This window comes from Mustela putorius, unplaced genomic scaffold (genome assembly GCF_011764305.1).
Source record: "Mustela putorius furo isolate JIRA1106 unplaced genomic scaffold, ASM1176430v1.1 tig00003845_pilon_pilon_pilon, whole genome shotgun sequence".
In the NCBI taxonomy this organism is placed as follows: domain Eukaryota; kingdom Metazoa; phylum Chordata; class Mammalia; order Carnivora; family Mustelidae; genus Mustela; species Mustela putorius.
The window spans coordinates 58071283-58084730 of record NW_025421998.1 but is presented as its reverse complement, the minus strand read 5'-3'; the positions used below and the strand labels follow the sequence as shown (position 1 = coordinate 58084730).

Sequence of the window (13448 nt, the reverse complement as noted above, 5' to 3'; positions counted from 1 at the left end):
ACTTCAGGGCAGGTTTTACTTAAAGCGCCATCGCCGTTGGCCGCTCCAGCCGCCAGAGTCTAGACAGACGGCGGCGGCGGCGGCAGGGCCGGGTCTTTCTCTTTGCATCTTGCTCTGTGTCACCCGGGGAACAATTTATTGGTCTAAAGCTGTCTAATTCCGCCTCTTTGATCTCCTGGCTTTCTTGCTTGCTTCGTCTTCCTTTAACTTTTTTAGGTTTTTATATCCTGCTCGAAAGCGATGCTATTTGAAATATTTAGTTTTTCTTCCCTACCGGTGTTACAGCCTCCATTCCCCAACTGAGACACGCTATCATCTTGATCCTGCATAAAGAGCATCCCAGGTTATTGCCCCCCCCCCACAGCCCCTGTGTCCCCAGGGGAAACCAGCAGGCGCCCACCTGCCCGGACAGCCCCCCATCTCTCCACCCACACCCATGGGCAGTCCACTAGGCAGGAACTGGGGCTCCGTTGCATCCGGGTCTGAACCCTCTTGCTGCCTTTTGTGCTCCTGGGACCCCCTGAGAGGGTGCAGTGAGCAGGGGGCGGCCTGGACTTTCTGAAAGTGATGGAAAGTGCTTTGTACACAGGGAACCAAACTCTATAATTTAGAGGAGAATTTCCGGGGCAATTCCATTGTGAGGTCGGGTTTATGGTGTGCAATCGAGCTGAGCAGTAAAAGGCATACTGACCTGGCGGATGGGCTTCCAGCGAGGCCTGAGCAGTTTATGAGGCCTTTAGGGGAAGGGTTCGCCCCACCACACTCCAACGAGCGGTGGGCAGCATGGGCTCCGGCTGGTCCAACCCTGTGTAGGGGTTGGAGGCTTGGAAAGGTAAGGTCCAGGCGCTGGGGGCCTGAATGGGAAGGAGGGAAATTATTGTGTTCTGCTGTGAGCCAGCCTTGGATATGTGAAGCCGCTAGAACTGGGTGGTCTTACTAGAGGGGGTCCCCCTATTTGTTTTGGGGGTCTCCAAAAAGAAATGGAGATTCATAGTGGGCTGAAGCCGCCAGGCACCTGGGGCTTCTCTCCTCTCAAACTGGCTCTACCATATGTATTGCTTGCTCCCAAGCACTCAAGACCATGAGGAGCTGGCAGAGGCCCATGGGTGGCCCCGGTAAAGGCTTCCAGAAAAGTCCCAGCACTAGGGGTACCTGGAAGAGTGTAGGGCCTGAGGTTCCTCCAGCCTTGGAGGAAAGAGACTTGGTTCCCCTTGAGCGAGGGGAAACCAGAGGTTGCCGGGAGGAACAAAAGAGTGTCCAGCTATTTCTTAGGCTGCCAGAGGCCAGCCAGGTGCCCAGGAGCGAATGCATAGAGCCTGCCAGGACAGCGGTGTCCAGGAGGCAGGAGGGGAACCCCACGTTAATAAATCTGTTGGCAAATGAGGCTCATTAATAGATAAATATTTCACTGCTTCCTTTAAGGCGGATAAACAGTGTGCCTCCGATTAAGGAAAGGAAGCCGGGAGACGTTGACTTTATTCGAACCACATGGTTCCAGTTTGCGGTGGCGTTCTCGCTGCAGCTGGAAGTGACGCTGCGCCGGCCCCATCTGGATCATAGTCCAACTGGGCCTATCGCCCAGTGGACGTGGCGGAGGGTGGGGCGTGCGGGGGGTACAAGCGGGCAAAGAACCGATTTGCCCAAAGCTGAGACTTGCCCATGGACTGCCGTGGGTCGGGCGGGTGCGCCGAGCGTAGAGACCCTCCCTAGGCTGGGTCAGTAGACAGGACAGGGTTCGGGAGGCCTGCAGGCTTGCTCCAGAGTTCGGTAATAGGCTAAAGGAGGCTGTGCCCGGCCGCCCCGCGCAGCCTCTGCAGGCCAGGCGTCCACGCTGCGGTGAGCTGAGCGCTCGCGCGGAGCCTCGGGGTCCTTTTCCCGCGGGACGCGTCAGGCCAGCCCGGCGCGGGCAGATTCGTTGGCCACATATTTGAGCCTCTTCCCCTTCCATTCTAGGCTGCCGCGGGCCCCGCGGAGCAAGACCACCTGTGAGGGCTGCTGAGATTGGCGGAGGCGGTCATGTGGGCGGTCACGTGCTGCGGCGAGCTCCGTCCAAAAGAAAATGGGGTTTGGTGTAAATCTGGGGGTGTAATGTTATCATATATCACGCTACCTCGTAAAACCGACACTGAAAGCTGCCGGACAACAAATCACAGGTCAAAATTATGAGTTCTTCGTATTATGTGAATGCGCTTTTTAGCAAATATACGGCGGGGGCTTCTCTGTTCCAAAATGCCGAGCCGACTTCTTGCTCCTTTGCGCCCAACTCGCAGAGAAGCGGCTACGGGGCGGGCGCCGGCGCCTTCGCTTCCACCGTACCGGGCTTGTACAATGTCAACAGCCCCCTCTATCAGAGCCCCTTCGCGTCCGGGTACGGCCTGGGTGCCGACGCCTACGGCAACCTGCCCTGCGCCTCCTACGACCAAAACATCCCCGGGCTCTGCGGTGACCTCGCCAAAGGCGCTTGCGACAAGGCGGACGAAGGCGCGCTGCACGGCCCGGCGGAGGCCAATTTCCGCATCTACCCCTGGATGCGGTCTTCAGGTAGGCGAGGCAGCTAGGCTGACCGGGTGGGTAGGCGAGCGGGCGGACGGGCAGCGGGGAGCGCCCGGCTGGGGAGCGCGGAGCGCGGAGAGAGGCGACTGCGAGCCGACGGCCCCGTGACTCCTGGCGGCGCTGCCTTTCTGGTTTTAATTAGAGTCAAGGCGCCATAGCGTGGAGAGCCCGTAGCATTGTATGTAAATGAGGCTCATAAAACTTTTTATGACCCAATTAATGGGTTCGATCCTCGTAAATTTATTTAACTCCATTTGCCTTGGAATTTTAACATTTTGTTCGCTATTCTGACTTTCTCCCTCTTTCTCTCTCCCTTTCTTCTCTCGCTCCCTCCTCCTTTTCCTTTCGGCCTGGCTTTTCTTTTTCAAAAGCAGGAAGAGCCAAACCCTTCATCAGGGCCCCTCTTACGCCCCTGTGCCAGGGGCCAGTTAAAGGAGGGGTGGGGAACGAGAGCGGGGACAGGGGGTCGGAGTGCCCCTGGAAGGTCCGGCTATGGGGGCGCGGTCTGCTAGGAAGGAAAGGCGCCCCTGGAGTGCGGACCGCCCGAAGGTCACCCACTTGCCTAGCAAGGGGCGGGGGAAGCGGCCCAACTCGCCTTTGAATGGCAAAAGCGCAGCGTCTCCCACTTGCCCACACTCTATATTTACAATTTCCCTTTGTCAGGGGGAAGCCGGACATTGTGGAAGCCTAGCCGGCTGGAAAGGACGGTTGTAAAGTTGGGATTCTGCGCCTTTCCTCCTCACAGAGCTGCCTGCGCTCTGGCACCGCAGTTGGGGTCTTCCCCTAACACTCCCGCTCCTCCCCCAGCCCCTTTCGGGGGGCGCGGGTGGGGGGGGGGAGCGCGCCCGGGTCAGCGCTGGGAGAAAGGTGCGGGCTCTGGGACGGCGGCCTGGCTAATGCGCTGTCCTGTCTGTGTCTCTGTTGGTTTATCTGTCCATGTGTCCATGTGTCCTGTCTGCTCCCAGGGCCCGACAGGAAGCGGGGCCGCCAGACCTATACGCGCTACCAGACGCTGGAGCTGGAGAAGGAGTTCCACTTCAACCGCTACCTGACGCGGCGCCGCCGCATCGAGATCGCCCACGCGCTCTGCCTCACCGAGCGCCAGATCAAGATCTGGTTCCAGAACCGCCGCATGAAATGGAAGAAAGAGCATAAAGATGAGGGTCCGGCCACCGCAGCCCCCGAGGGCGCCGTGCCCGCCGCCGCCGCCGCCACCGCCGCCGCCGCCGCCGCCACCGACAAGGCTGACGATGAGGACGAAGACGAAGAAGATGACGACGAAGAGGAGGAGGAATGAGGGGCCAAGTCGGGGCCCTGGCTGCACCAGACAGTCGGGAAAAGCGTCTTTAGAGACTCATTGATTTTATTTACAAAAGTGGAAAAAATAAAAAGAAAACGTAAAACAAAAACAAAAACAAAAACAGTCCCCAACCTGCACCCATCTGCCCCACGACCCACTCCAGCTCCCATCTTTTCTGGACCGAGCAGCCGCCTAGACTGGGTCCCCTTGGGGCTCTCTCTGCCCCCAAGGATCCCCAGCAGACACCCTCCCTAACCCCAGTCCGACCAGCTCTGCGCTGGCACGGCTAAAATACTACCTAGCACAGGCCTCGGCCAGAGGCACCCCAAACTACCTATGGGCCCATCCCCAGTAGGCCTCCTCTCCCAGGAAGCCCAGACATGTCCCAACACTGGTAGACGCCCAGCACCTCCCCCATACGGCAAAGGACCTGATTCTCTCAGTACTACCTACTCTCCCAAACTACCTATTTTGTGCTCACTGACTTGCCTGCTACCTAGTCCCGGCCCCTTCCTCCGCCAGGCCCCTCCTGCTTCTGCCTGGCAGCCTTTGGGGTCCCTGAGGCTGCGTGGAGAAGGGCTGGGGTCCGGGGACCAGGGTATTGGCTTCTATTTAAATTGAAAAATAATATATTTATTCCAAAGCATTCTAAGTGCTGCAACCTAGAATCCCTCCTTCTCTGGCCTGGGCACCCCAAGTTCAGGCCCATTACCCCTACTTCTGGAGGGGAGCATTCCCAAGCTAGCTGCAGATCTCTGGGTTAGCTTCTGCTTAGTAGGACTACAGAGATGCTCCCAGCCTTCCTGCACCTTCCCTGGTCCCTGTGTCCTACTGTCTAGCCATGTTGAATATGTACACCCTGACTTTTCCTACAATAGCAAATATTGTATATTTGAACAAGATTTTTTTTTTTTGTCATTTATATAGTCTTGGAGCTCATTTGTAAGGCAATGTCTTGACTTGGGAAGGATGTGTTAATGGGGTGACTTTGTAGCATGGTGTGTTGTCTTGAGCTAACTTTATAGCTGGTGGAGAGGACTGATGCCCCTCCCAATGCCCTTCATCTCTTGTGTTGTCCTGCGTCCCCCTTGTCCCTGTAGGCTCTAGCTTGGGGTTCCAGGAATGGGAAGGCACACTTCCTGTCTTGCCCAGCTAACCGTGTTTTATGTAACAGAAAAATAAAGATGCTTGGTGACAAAAAAATGTGGACTGCTTTATACAGGGTGCGAAGGGGTGCGAGGAGGAGCTGGGAAAGAGAGGTAAGCCTGGTTGGGGTTAGCCTAGCCAGGGTTTGCTATGTCTGGAAGCCCACAGAGGTTTGGGGGAAGCAAAACTGGAAGGACAAATAGGGTCCAAGTGTCGAGTGTCGATATATTGGTGTAAATGTGTGTCAAGTCCCTTTTTGTGTGGATTCTAAGGTGTAGATTTGTATAAGTTTGTGTGTACCTCTTTTTTTAATATGTGTATTTTATGTATGTGTGTATTACTGCACAAGTCAGTGATTTTATGCAATTCTGTGTCCAAAATTGAGTGCATGTGTTTCTGGTGTAAATAGATGCACTCATTTGTGCCCATAACTGGGTGTGTGCATTTCTGTGTGTCCATGATTGCATATGTGCATTTCTCAGGACATTTTCATCTTGGTTTTGTGTGTGTGTGTGTGTGTGTGTGTGTGTGTGCAAAACATCTTCCACATCTCTTGAGAAACGGAATCTTCAATGGATACATTATATTCCAAGAATCTCCCTTAAAAAACAAAAAACAAAACAAAACAAAACACCTCTACAAATTCCATGAGTGAACCCCAAATCCACCCTTCCCTCTAAGGCTGTGGGGTGGGCTTGGAAAGGGGTATTACCCTTGCCAGTGATCCCGAATATTCCATGAGTCCTGAAAACGGCCCCATGCTAGGAGGGGGGATTCAGGGCCTCTGACGCAGCCCCCCTCCCACCCGCATTCAGGCAAAGCGAGGGCCTCTGGGCGCAGCACTGCAACTGAGGGGTATGGGAAGGGCAGGGGTCCGCACACGCGGGCTGCCGAGCCTTGGCGGGGGTGTCCGGGTGCGGGGAAGGTGGAGGGTCTGGGTAAGGGAGAGGGACAATAGGGACAGCGCAGAGTAGCCTGAGCTCTGCAGGCGAAGACCTGGACTCCCGTCTCCTGCCTAGGTTGGGCCCGCTTCTTACTGCTCTTTTAATAAAACCTGGCCCAACTGGGTTTGTAAAACCTGCGGCCCCAAGTCCGGGGGGCCTCGGTGGTAAGATGGCGCCGGTGTAAGAGCTGCCTCCTCTTAGTGATGGGGAAAGGGTCATAAATCCGTTGTTGTTTATGAAAATTTACAACTTTGCAATACAACTTTATGAGTTGTTCGGCCCTTCCATTGGCCGCTGTCGGTCATGTGGATGGGAACCGTGAACATGAACTTTTTTATAATTTCCCTTGCGAGAATAGAGCCGCATTCTTTTGCTCCGCTCCGTCCTGCCTGCTTCGGAGCTCTGCCTTCCAGCCGGGCTTGGCTGCGCTTTGTCCGGCGATGGCGAGCGAGACGAGGCCCTGGCCCGGCCTGGCCCGGCCGCTCCCGCTGGAGGTGGGGCGCGTCCAGTTCCAGGCGCCGCCGCCGCCGCTTTGCAACTCGCAACCTGGCTAATTTCCGCGTCCTCTGGCACCAGGAAGGAGGACGATTCGTCTCCCCGGCTGCCCAAGCGACAGCTGTCAGAGGGGTAGGAGCTTCTGGGAGCCGCCATCTGAAGGTGAGACATGTGGGGAGACAGGAGCAAAGGTGGTGAGATGGCAGCCGGCGCCGGCGGCGGTGGGAGAGGGCACCCAGGGCGGCTTTGAAGAACCTCTCCCACACTCACCGTTCACACTTGCCCCCTCCATCACGCGCGCATGCACACACACACACGAACACGCGCGCGCGCGCGCACACACACACACACACACACACACACCCTTTCTCTCTCCTCTCCCTGGTTCACCATGGCAGTAAATGCCAGCCTTCCTTCCGTGGCACAGCGTCCTGGCATGGGGTGGGAGCACTATGGTCTCTCTCTCCTCTTCCCCAGCGACCTTGCCTGGCCCCCAAAAGAAGGGCCCCTGCACTCGGCGTTCCCTACCAGCCTCTCTGGTTTGGATTTTCTTTTCTTTCTTTCTTTTTTTTTTTTTTTTTAAATTCATGACCCAGTTGGCTCGACTGAATTCCCCAACAACTGGAGACAGCTCCCGATCTGGGGAGGTGGGAAGAGGTGAGGGCAAAGTGAATTAATTAACTGACATGCGTTTTACTGGTATCAACACAACACCTTCTGTTCCAAGGGAATCGGTTTCTGGAGAGAAAGAATGAGGGAAAAAAGCAAACAAAAACTTACTAATTCAGCCAGGTTCCTCTGCTGATTGTCTGCTTGCCTTCACGCGGTTTTCCGATGACAGGGGTGTCTGAAGCGCGGGGAGAGGGACTAGGTGCGTGGGTGGAACTCTGTGTTGGAGGAGAGGATGGGGTTAATTGGCTGGGTGTTGCTTGGCGGGAAGTTTCGGTTCAGAGAACGTAGTAGTGTTATTGAGTGTGGCAGGGGCCGCAGCTAAGGTTGAAGGAAGGACGCAAACCGAGTCTGGGCGATAGGGGGACCCCCCCACCCACCTCGGCGCAGCTGGCTGGCGACCGCAAGCCCCACTTTCCGCGAGCCGGAAGAGGGACAGTGGAGCCGCGGGGTTGGAGGCACGGAGGGTGCCGTGGGCGTTGGCTTTCTGTGGTGCGGTGGCACAGATCGCGGGTTGGCCTGGGTGCCCCTCGGCCAGATTTGCCCCAGGAGCTTCCCGGGACTGCGACCAGAAACAATCCAGAGGCTCTGGGCTCGAGTTCTTTTTGTTTGTTTTGTGGCTTCGGTTGCTGTTTTCTCACCTTAAGAGAGTACCTTGCTATGCATTAGAAAATTCGGAAGGGGCTGTGGACGTTTGGGACGGCCGCGCGCGCTGTGGGTGCGCTCGGGGCGGATAAAGCGGCGCATTTGCGTCGCAGGGCCGCGGGCTGCCTGACTGCGGCTGCCGCGGGCAGATTATTTATTGCGACCGCGCCGGGCGCTCGCTGCTGCCACGCTGTGGCCGTCGCCGGGACCGACGCCAGCCGCAGCCCCGCGTCGTGCAGCCTGGCGCGACTGCTGCGCGGGCCCCTCGGAGATTCCCAAGCAGGCCGAGGAGAGGGGGGCAAGGGAGGACTCGAGGGGCGGCCTCCCAGGGCCTGTCGGGAACCTCCCCCGCCTTGGCCACCTCTGACAAGAGCTGGACGCCCGACTAGACTCGGGTCTTCCCCCACCCCCAGCGCCATGGAGACTGGTTGCACAGGCGGCCTGGCACGTCATGGCTGCTTCTGTCCAAACTGCGCGTCCCAAGGCGCCCCCCGGGGCGCACGCTGGTGCGGGGAAGGCGCCCGCTTCGGGATTTTGAAATCGGAAAGACCACTCCTGGTCCTGAGGCCTGCAGGCCTGGCTGGCCCTGAGGAGGACTGACTATGGCAAGAAAGGCGGGCTTTGGCGTCAGGCGAGGGCCTGTGACAGGCAGAGGCCGCACCTGTGCGCTGTGGGCTCTGTCCTGGGCTACAGATCCAGAGGCCCTCAAGGTCCCCCCAACACACCGGCAGGCCGCCCCCCAGGCTGGCGGAGGTCGAGTGGGCAGCCCAGGGAAAGGGCAGACTGTGGGGCCCTGCACGCTATCCAGTCCCCTTTGAAGAGCAGCTGAAAGGTAAGTGGACTTTCTCTGTGGCTTTGACCTAGAAGAGAGTCCTAGTAGCCATTCTCACTATCCCAGGAGAGGCTCCCTCCAGCGTCTGGGGCTCCTATTCTTGCCTGAGTGTGTCTATGTCTCTCGCTCGCTGTTTCTCTCTCTCTCTCTCTCTATATATATATATATATATAGGCACCTAATGCTGGTTGGAGAAATAAATTGGGTCATCGCCAACATAAGATGTACCAGCCTTGGCTAACACATAGAAATTTCTATTTATTTATTTTTTTTAATCTCAGAGCCTATAGAAGCTAGAAATATAATGTTTTTTGGCTCTTAGCTGAGAAATCAAATTCTGTCATTGTCTGGGGTAATTATTAGATAAAAAATCCAAGTCAAACCATAACAAATAATAACCGTGGTATATGGAATAAACTGCCATCAGTCCCAGTACTGTGTGAGACCTGGAGGTATAACACAGAAATTTTAAATGTAAGCATTTATCAACATCTCCAAACAGTTATTTTTGTCTTGAACAACAATCATTTGTTTGAAATCACTGTCATCTAATGGTCTTGTTTAAGAAACAATAACTCAAACATGATTTTCTTTGGACATAGCTTTCAAAATATAGTTCCCTTTAGAATTTTTAACTGAGTTTTCATTTTCAGCTATCCTGTCCATTCTCTGAGGAAATTCCAGGGGAATGTTACATTCTATCCTCTCCTGCCAGGCCCTTCTTTATATATATATGCAAAGGGGAAACTTCCCTAGCTTGGATTGGTTGGGGCACAGGCAGAAGGTTTCTGGGTCCAGCCCCCATCGGGTGGGCAGAAGCCATTTTCAGGGGTGCTTGCTAGGTTCTGTGGAAGCCACCAGTAACCCAGTCCTTTCCCAGTTTTCTCCTTTTGAGGGAAGTGAGGGCAGGGGAAAAAATCAAAAAGCAGGGAAGAGATTAAGGAAGTCGTTGGCAGATTCCTAGGAGGGCATTTCTACCCCCCTCCCCCAAGTCCTGAACCCCATGAGCCTGCAGACCAGAGTTTTACAGATCTTACAAACATCCTCTGGAAATTCAACCAAATTGTATAAATAGTCTTTTTTCAGCCTCCACAGAATTGAGGATTTTAAACCTAATTCAAGGGTTTTACAAGCCCAACAAATACAGTTGTAAAAATGCCATTGGAAAGATATCACATTTTACAAAATGAGATTGATCAATGTGCTGTAAAAGTCAACTATCTCGAAGGCACACCTATCAAGCAAGGAAAAGCAACCCAGGACAAGCTTTTCACGTCCTGTCTGGGGAAGGCCAGGCCTGGGACCACGGTAAAAACCAATGCAGGCGGTTCCTGGAGCCGTTGAAACAGCTATTCCTAGTATTAGAGCAACTGCAGGCGGCAGGCCCCCAACAGTCCCAGGAAAGGCATGGAAAAGGGTACACTCCAGCAAAGTGCACGCTGTGGGGAGGCCCCCCAAACAAGCACATCAGTGATCTCACAGCCTTGGGACATCCCAGGTGCCCTCTATGCCTGGCTGGGCAGGGACCTTGGGTCGCTGTGCCTCTGAAATGAGGACAGAGATTCCGCATCTGGATCTGTCTCAGCTCTGAGCAGTCCGGGTGTCGGGAGGGAGAGTCCCAAGTGCTGGGAGAGGGGAGCAGGTCCCATGGCTGGCTTTGGAGCTTAGTCTCAAGGTCACTCCTCTGTAGGTCCCTTTCTTGTTGAAACCAGTGGTTTCTGGCCTCTCAGTTCCTGGGTTCAAAGATGGGACCAGGACGCACAGCTTGTGGGGTGCTTTGAGGCCACGCAATCGCTGGCCATTGGAGGGGAGCCCGTGGGAACTCAAAGGAGACGTGTTGTCTGTGGGAGGATGGGGCCAGTGGGGGAAGACGTTAGGCCCATCCTGGTCAGCTGGAGGTGAGCCTTCCGCACCCAGCGGCAGCGAGGCCCAGGCCCTTGGTGGGTGTGGGGAAGGAGAGCAAGAAGGGATGCACCGATTCCTAAGGTGCAGGAGTGAGGAGCAGGGCGTGAAGGCCTGGTTTCTCAGACCCCCTTATTCAACTCCGGAACGCGCACCCACCGGTAGGGGGGTGCAGAGGGAGGGGCAAACTCTGGGCCCCGGCGCAAGGGCAGGCCGACGGGGAGCAAAGCCTTCGTTGTCACCGCCCCTCCGGGCGCCGGGCTGTCAGGTTTCCTGTTTGGAAAGAAAAACCGGCAAAATCGAAGTAGGCAAGAAGGGGAGGAGGAAGGAGCGGGCCTGGCGGGGGGCTTTGCTGCGGCCCGGACTCTCGTGCCCCTACCCCGGCCTGATTCGCACGTCCCTATCCGGGCTGTGCCCGCCGCTGGCGTTCGGGAGGAGAGCCGGGCCGGCTGGCTGTGCGCGCCCATTAATCTGCCGGGCGGGCGGCGGGCGGCGGGCGGGCGGGCTGGGGGCTGTTTGTAACTTTGCTGCCTCGGTCGCCGCGGTCCCCGGGGAGCGGGCTCCAGCGCTCGCTCCCATTGGCCGCCGCCGCGTCAGCTGGTGCGATTTGCTGCTGTCGCTTTTGGCGTTCGGCCATCCAGAAACAAACCAGTTCGATGACTACTAATAGTTATAGCCAGATGTACTAATACACAACAAATCACAGTCCTGCAGAGGGGCGCGCAAATGAGTTCCTATTTTGTGAATCCCACTTTCCCCGGGAGCCTGCCCAGCGGCCAGGACTCCTTCTTGGGCCAGCTGCCCCTCTACCCGGCCGGCTATGACGCGCTGAGGCCCTTCCCGGCCTCGTACGGGGCGTCGAGCCTCCCGGACAAGACGTACACCTCACCTTGTTTCTACCAACAGTCCAACTCGGTCCTGGCCTGCAACCGGGCGTCCTACGAGTACGGGGCCTCGTGCTTCTATTCTGATAAGGACCTCAGTGGCGCCTCGCCCTCGGGCAGTGGCAAGCAGAGGGGCCCCGGGGACTACCTGCACTTTTCTCCCGAGCAGCAGTACAAACCCGACAGCAGCAGCGTGCCGGGCAAAGCCCTCCATGACGAAGGCACCGACCGGAAGTACACGAGTCCTGTTTACCCCTGGATGCAGCGGATGAACTCCTGCGCGGGTAAGGCATTTCCCTGCAGCCCCCCCAAGAGCGTGGAGGGAGAGGGGGAAAAGGGCAGGGAAAGGAGGAAGGAAGGAGGAGACAGGGAAAGCAGAAAAAGGAAATAGAAAGAAAGGAGGAAAGAATGAACAAAGTTTCCTGGCTTTTTAAAAAAGAGATTAAAACAACAACAACAGCAACAAAACCCAACCCATTCCCAGTGAGGCAATCAAGCTGTGGCAGAGTGAGGGCACCGCACTAGTAGCCATGTAAGGTGACACCTTAGGGGATGGAGAGAGGTCACTGCCACTCTAGGTGAGACTCTGTGACAGGGGCAACCTGAACAGAGAGCTAGGCTGGATGGGTGGGAGTGCCTGCCCACACTTCCCCCTGGTAACACCCTGCTCAGATCCCCAAGCAGAGATGGCCTTCTGCACCCAGCACTAATAACTCCCCTTCACCCCCCAACCCTTCTCCTTTCTGCTTTTCAGAAACCCATATAGATAGAGGCTCTCACTTGGCTTCTTCTAGTGTCTCCCTAAAGCCTTGGAGGGCCACATCTCCAGCCTCAGGATTTTTTCTTTCTCCTCCCTCCCCTCCTCCCCCTTCCACTCAACTGCTCACTCTTAGCCAACTTCTGCCTCCTTTTGAGGACCTGCCTGAGTCTCATACACCCAGCTTGGGGGAGCCCCCCCACCCATGGGCTCCTTTGGCTTCAGAACAGATAGCCCATCACAGTCCTACATTTCCAGAAACCCCAGATGGCCCATAGCTCCATCCCTTTGCCTCTGTTTTCCAAAAATTCGACAGAGAATCCTTGGAGCAGGGCAGAACCTAATGCAGAATTTTTAACTGATAGTGTTTTGCTTTAAGATCCACTTGTTTGTTGTTGTTGTTGTTGTTGTTTTTTCCAAGGGAGCTCTGCATTTTTCAGAAGGGCCATATAATTTGGGGGGAGTTTGCAAAGATTTGAGAGGGCTGACCATTTTTCATCATTAAAAAAAAAAAAAAACAAAAAAACACCACCAAAACCCATGTCGAGTCCTGACACGTCTGGCCACAGTAACACCTTCACAGGGATCGGTGTGTGAATTCCAAGTGTCCATCCTATTCACAGGGTTCCACACCCATCACTTCAAGACACACACCCTACACTCCCACAAAAACACAACTCAGGTACCCTGAATTAAGAATGCTCATTCTTTCTTCTGCTTGTAATGATTTTCTTACAGAGCAGATTTCCCCCAAAACAATAACTTCTCACTCCAGACTGTTTTAGGTGGAAAACATCTCTCTTGGTATGAAATAATCTCCCATCCTACGGGCTTTTGGCCTTAGACATAGCGAAAAGAGGCTGGAGTGGAGGCGGTGGTTTCCAGTTTAGAGGCCGGGGGCGCGGGGCGCGGGTCTGCCTGGTTCGGCTGCCGGGATCCTGGCTCACCGGCGCCCGGCCTTTTCTGCCCGCAGGTGCTGTGTATGGGAGTCACGGGCGCCGAGGCCGCCAGACCTATACACGCTACCAGACGCTGGAGCTGGAGAAGGAGTTCCACTTCAACCGCTACCTGACGCGGCGCCGCCGCATCGAGATCGCCAACGCGCTCTGCCTCACCGAGCGCCAGATCAAGATCTGGTTCCAGAACCGCCGCATGAAGTGGAAAAAGGAAAATAAACTCATCAATTCCACACAGCCCAGCGGGGAGGACGCTGAGGCAAAGGCGGGCGAGTAAACGCCTGGGCAGGGACCAGGCCAGCGCGGCAACCTCCCTCGGTTTTGCCCCTTTGCCTTCGCCTGCTCCCCAACTTTTCTCCCCTGCC

General features: G+C 55.7%; 3 protein-coding genes and 1 long non-coding RNA gene across 9 annotated transcripts in view; 3 read left to right on the top strand and 1 right to left on the bottom strand.

Moving 5' to 3' along the window:
- The first annotated feature begins 1667 nt into the window (after positions 1 to 1667).
- On the top strand, positions 1668 to 5056 carry HOXA7 (homeobox A7). Of its 2 annotated transcripts, none has more exons than XM_013061485.2 (2): positions 1668 to 2541; positions 2925 to 3512. In XM_013061485.2, the coding sequence occupies exons 1-2, from the start codon at positions 2163 to 2165 to the stop codon at positions 3152 to 3154; spliced, it is 609 nt and encodes a 202-aa protein (XP_012916939.1). In that variant the 5' UTR covers positions 1668 to 2162; the 3' UTR covers positions 3155 to 3512. The 2 variants fall into 2 exon arrangements, with proteins under 2 accessions (XP_012916939.1, XP_044918747.1); XM_045062812.1 differs by lacking the exon at positions 2925 to 3512 and adding an exon at positions 3519 to 5056 and having other exon boundaries at positions 1682 to 2541.
- Positions 5057 to 6161: 1105 nt separating this feature from the next.
- On the bottom strand, positions 6162 to 7886 carry LOC123387024. The gene is made up of 3 exons (XR_006601352.1): positions 7749 to 7886; positions 7219 to 7325; positions 6162 to 6594 (listed from the first exon to the last, which is right to left on the bottom strand). It is a non-coding gene; the product is annotated as an uncharacterized LOC123387024 (long non-coding RNA).
- HOXA6 (homeobox A6) lies at positions 6247 to 13369 on the top strand. 3 transcript variants are annotated; one of them, XM_004762537.3, is made up of 3 exons: positions 6247 to 6600; positions 11540 to 11654; positions 13101 to 13369. In XM_004762537.3, exons 1-3 carry the CDS (start codon positions 6247 to 6249, stop codon positions 13358 to 13360), a joined length of 729 nt encoding a protein of 242 aa, XP_004762594.1. In that variant the 3' UTR covers positions 13361 to 13369. The 3 variants fall into 3 exon arrangements, with proteins under 3 accessions (XP_004762594.1, XP_004762593.1, XP_004762595.1); XM_004762536.3 differs by having other exon boundaries at positions 11393 to 11654; XM_004762538.3 differs by lacking the exon at positions 6247 to 6600 and having other exon boundaries at positions 8592 to 11654.
- Positions 6513 to 13448, top strand: part of HOXA3 (homeobox A3) — a 45437-nt gene continuing 38501 nt past the window's right edge. For all 3 annotated transcript variants that reach the window (XM_045062810.1, XM_045062807.1, XM_045062809.1), the window contains exon 1: positions 6513 to 6600. The gene's annotated coding sequence lies outside the window, so the exon portion shown is untranslated. The remainder of the gene's footprint in view (positions 6601 to 13448) is intronic.

What these genes read in the sequence shown, in the direction of transcription:
- HOXA6 (XM_004762536.3), top strand. Translation starts at nt 6,247, where the DNA reads ATGTGGATGGGAACCGTGAACATGAACTTTTTTATAATTTCCCTTGCG. An exon ending in CTGGGAGCCGCCATCTGAAG is followed by an intron (nt 6,601 to 11,392) that starts GTGAGACATGTG and finishes TTCTACCAACAG; the next exon opens with TCCAACTCGGTCCTGGCCTG. An exon ending in GCGGATGAACTCCTGCGCGG is followed by an intron (nt 11,655 to 13,100) that starts GTAAGGCATTTC and finishes TTCTGCCCGCAG; the next exon opens with GTGCTGTGTATGGGAGTCAC.
- HOXA7 (XM_045062812.1), top strand. Translation starts at nt 2,163, where the DNA reads ATGAGTTCTTCGTATTATGTGAATGCGCTTTTTAGCAAATATACGGCG. An exon ending in CCCCTGGATGCGGTCTTCAG is followed by an intron (nt 2,542 to 3,518) that starts GTAGGCGAGGCA and finishes GTCTGCTCCCAG; the next exon opens with GGCCCGACAGGAAGCGGGGC.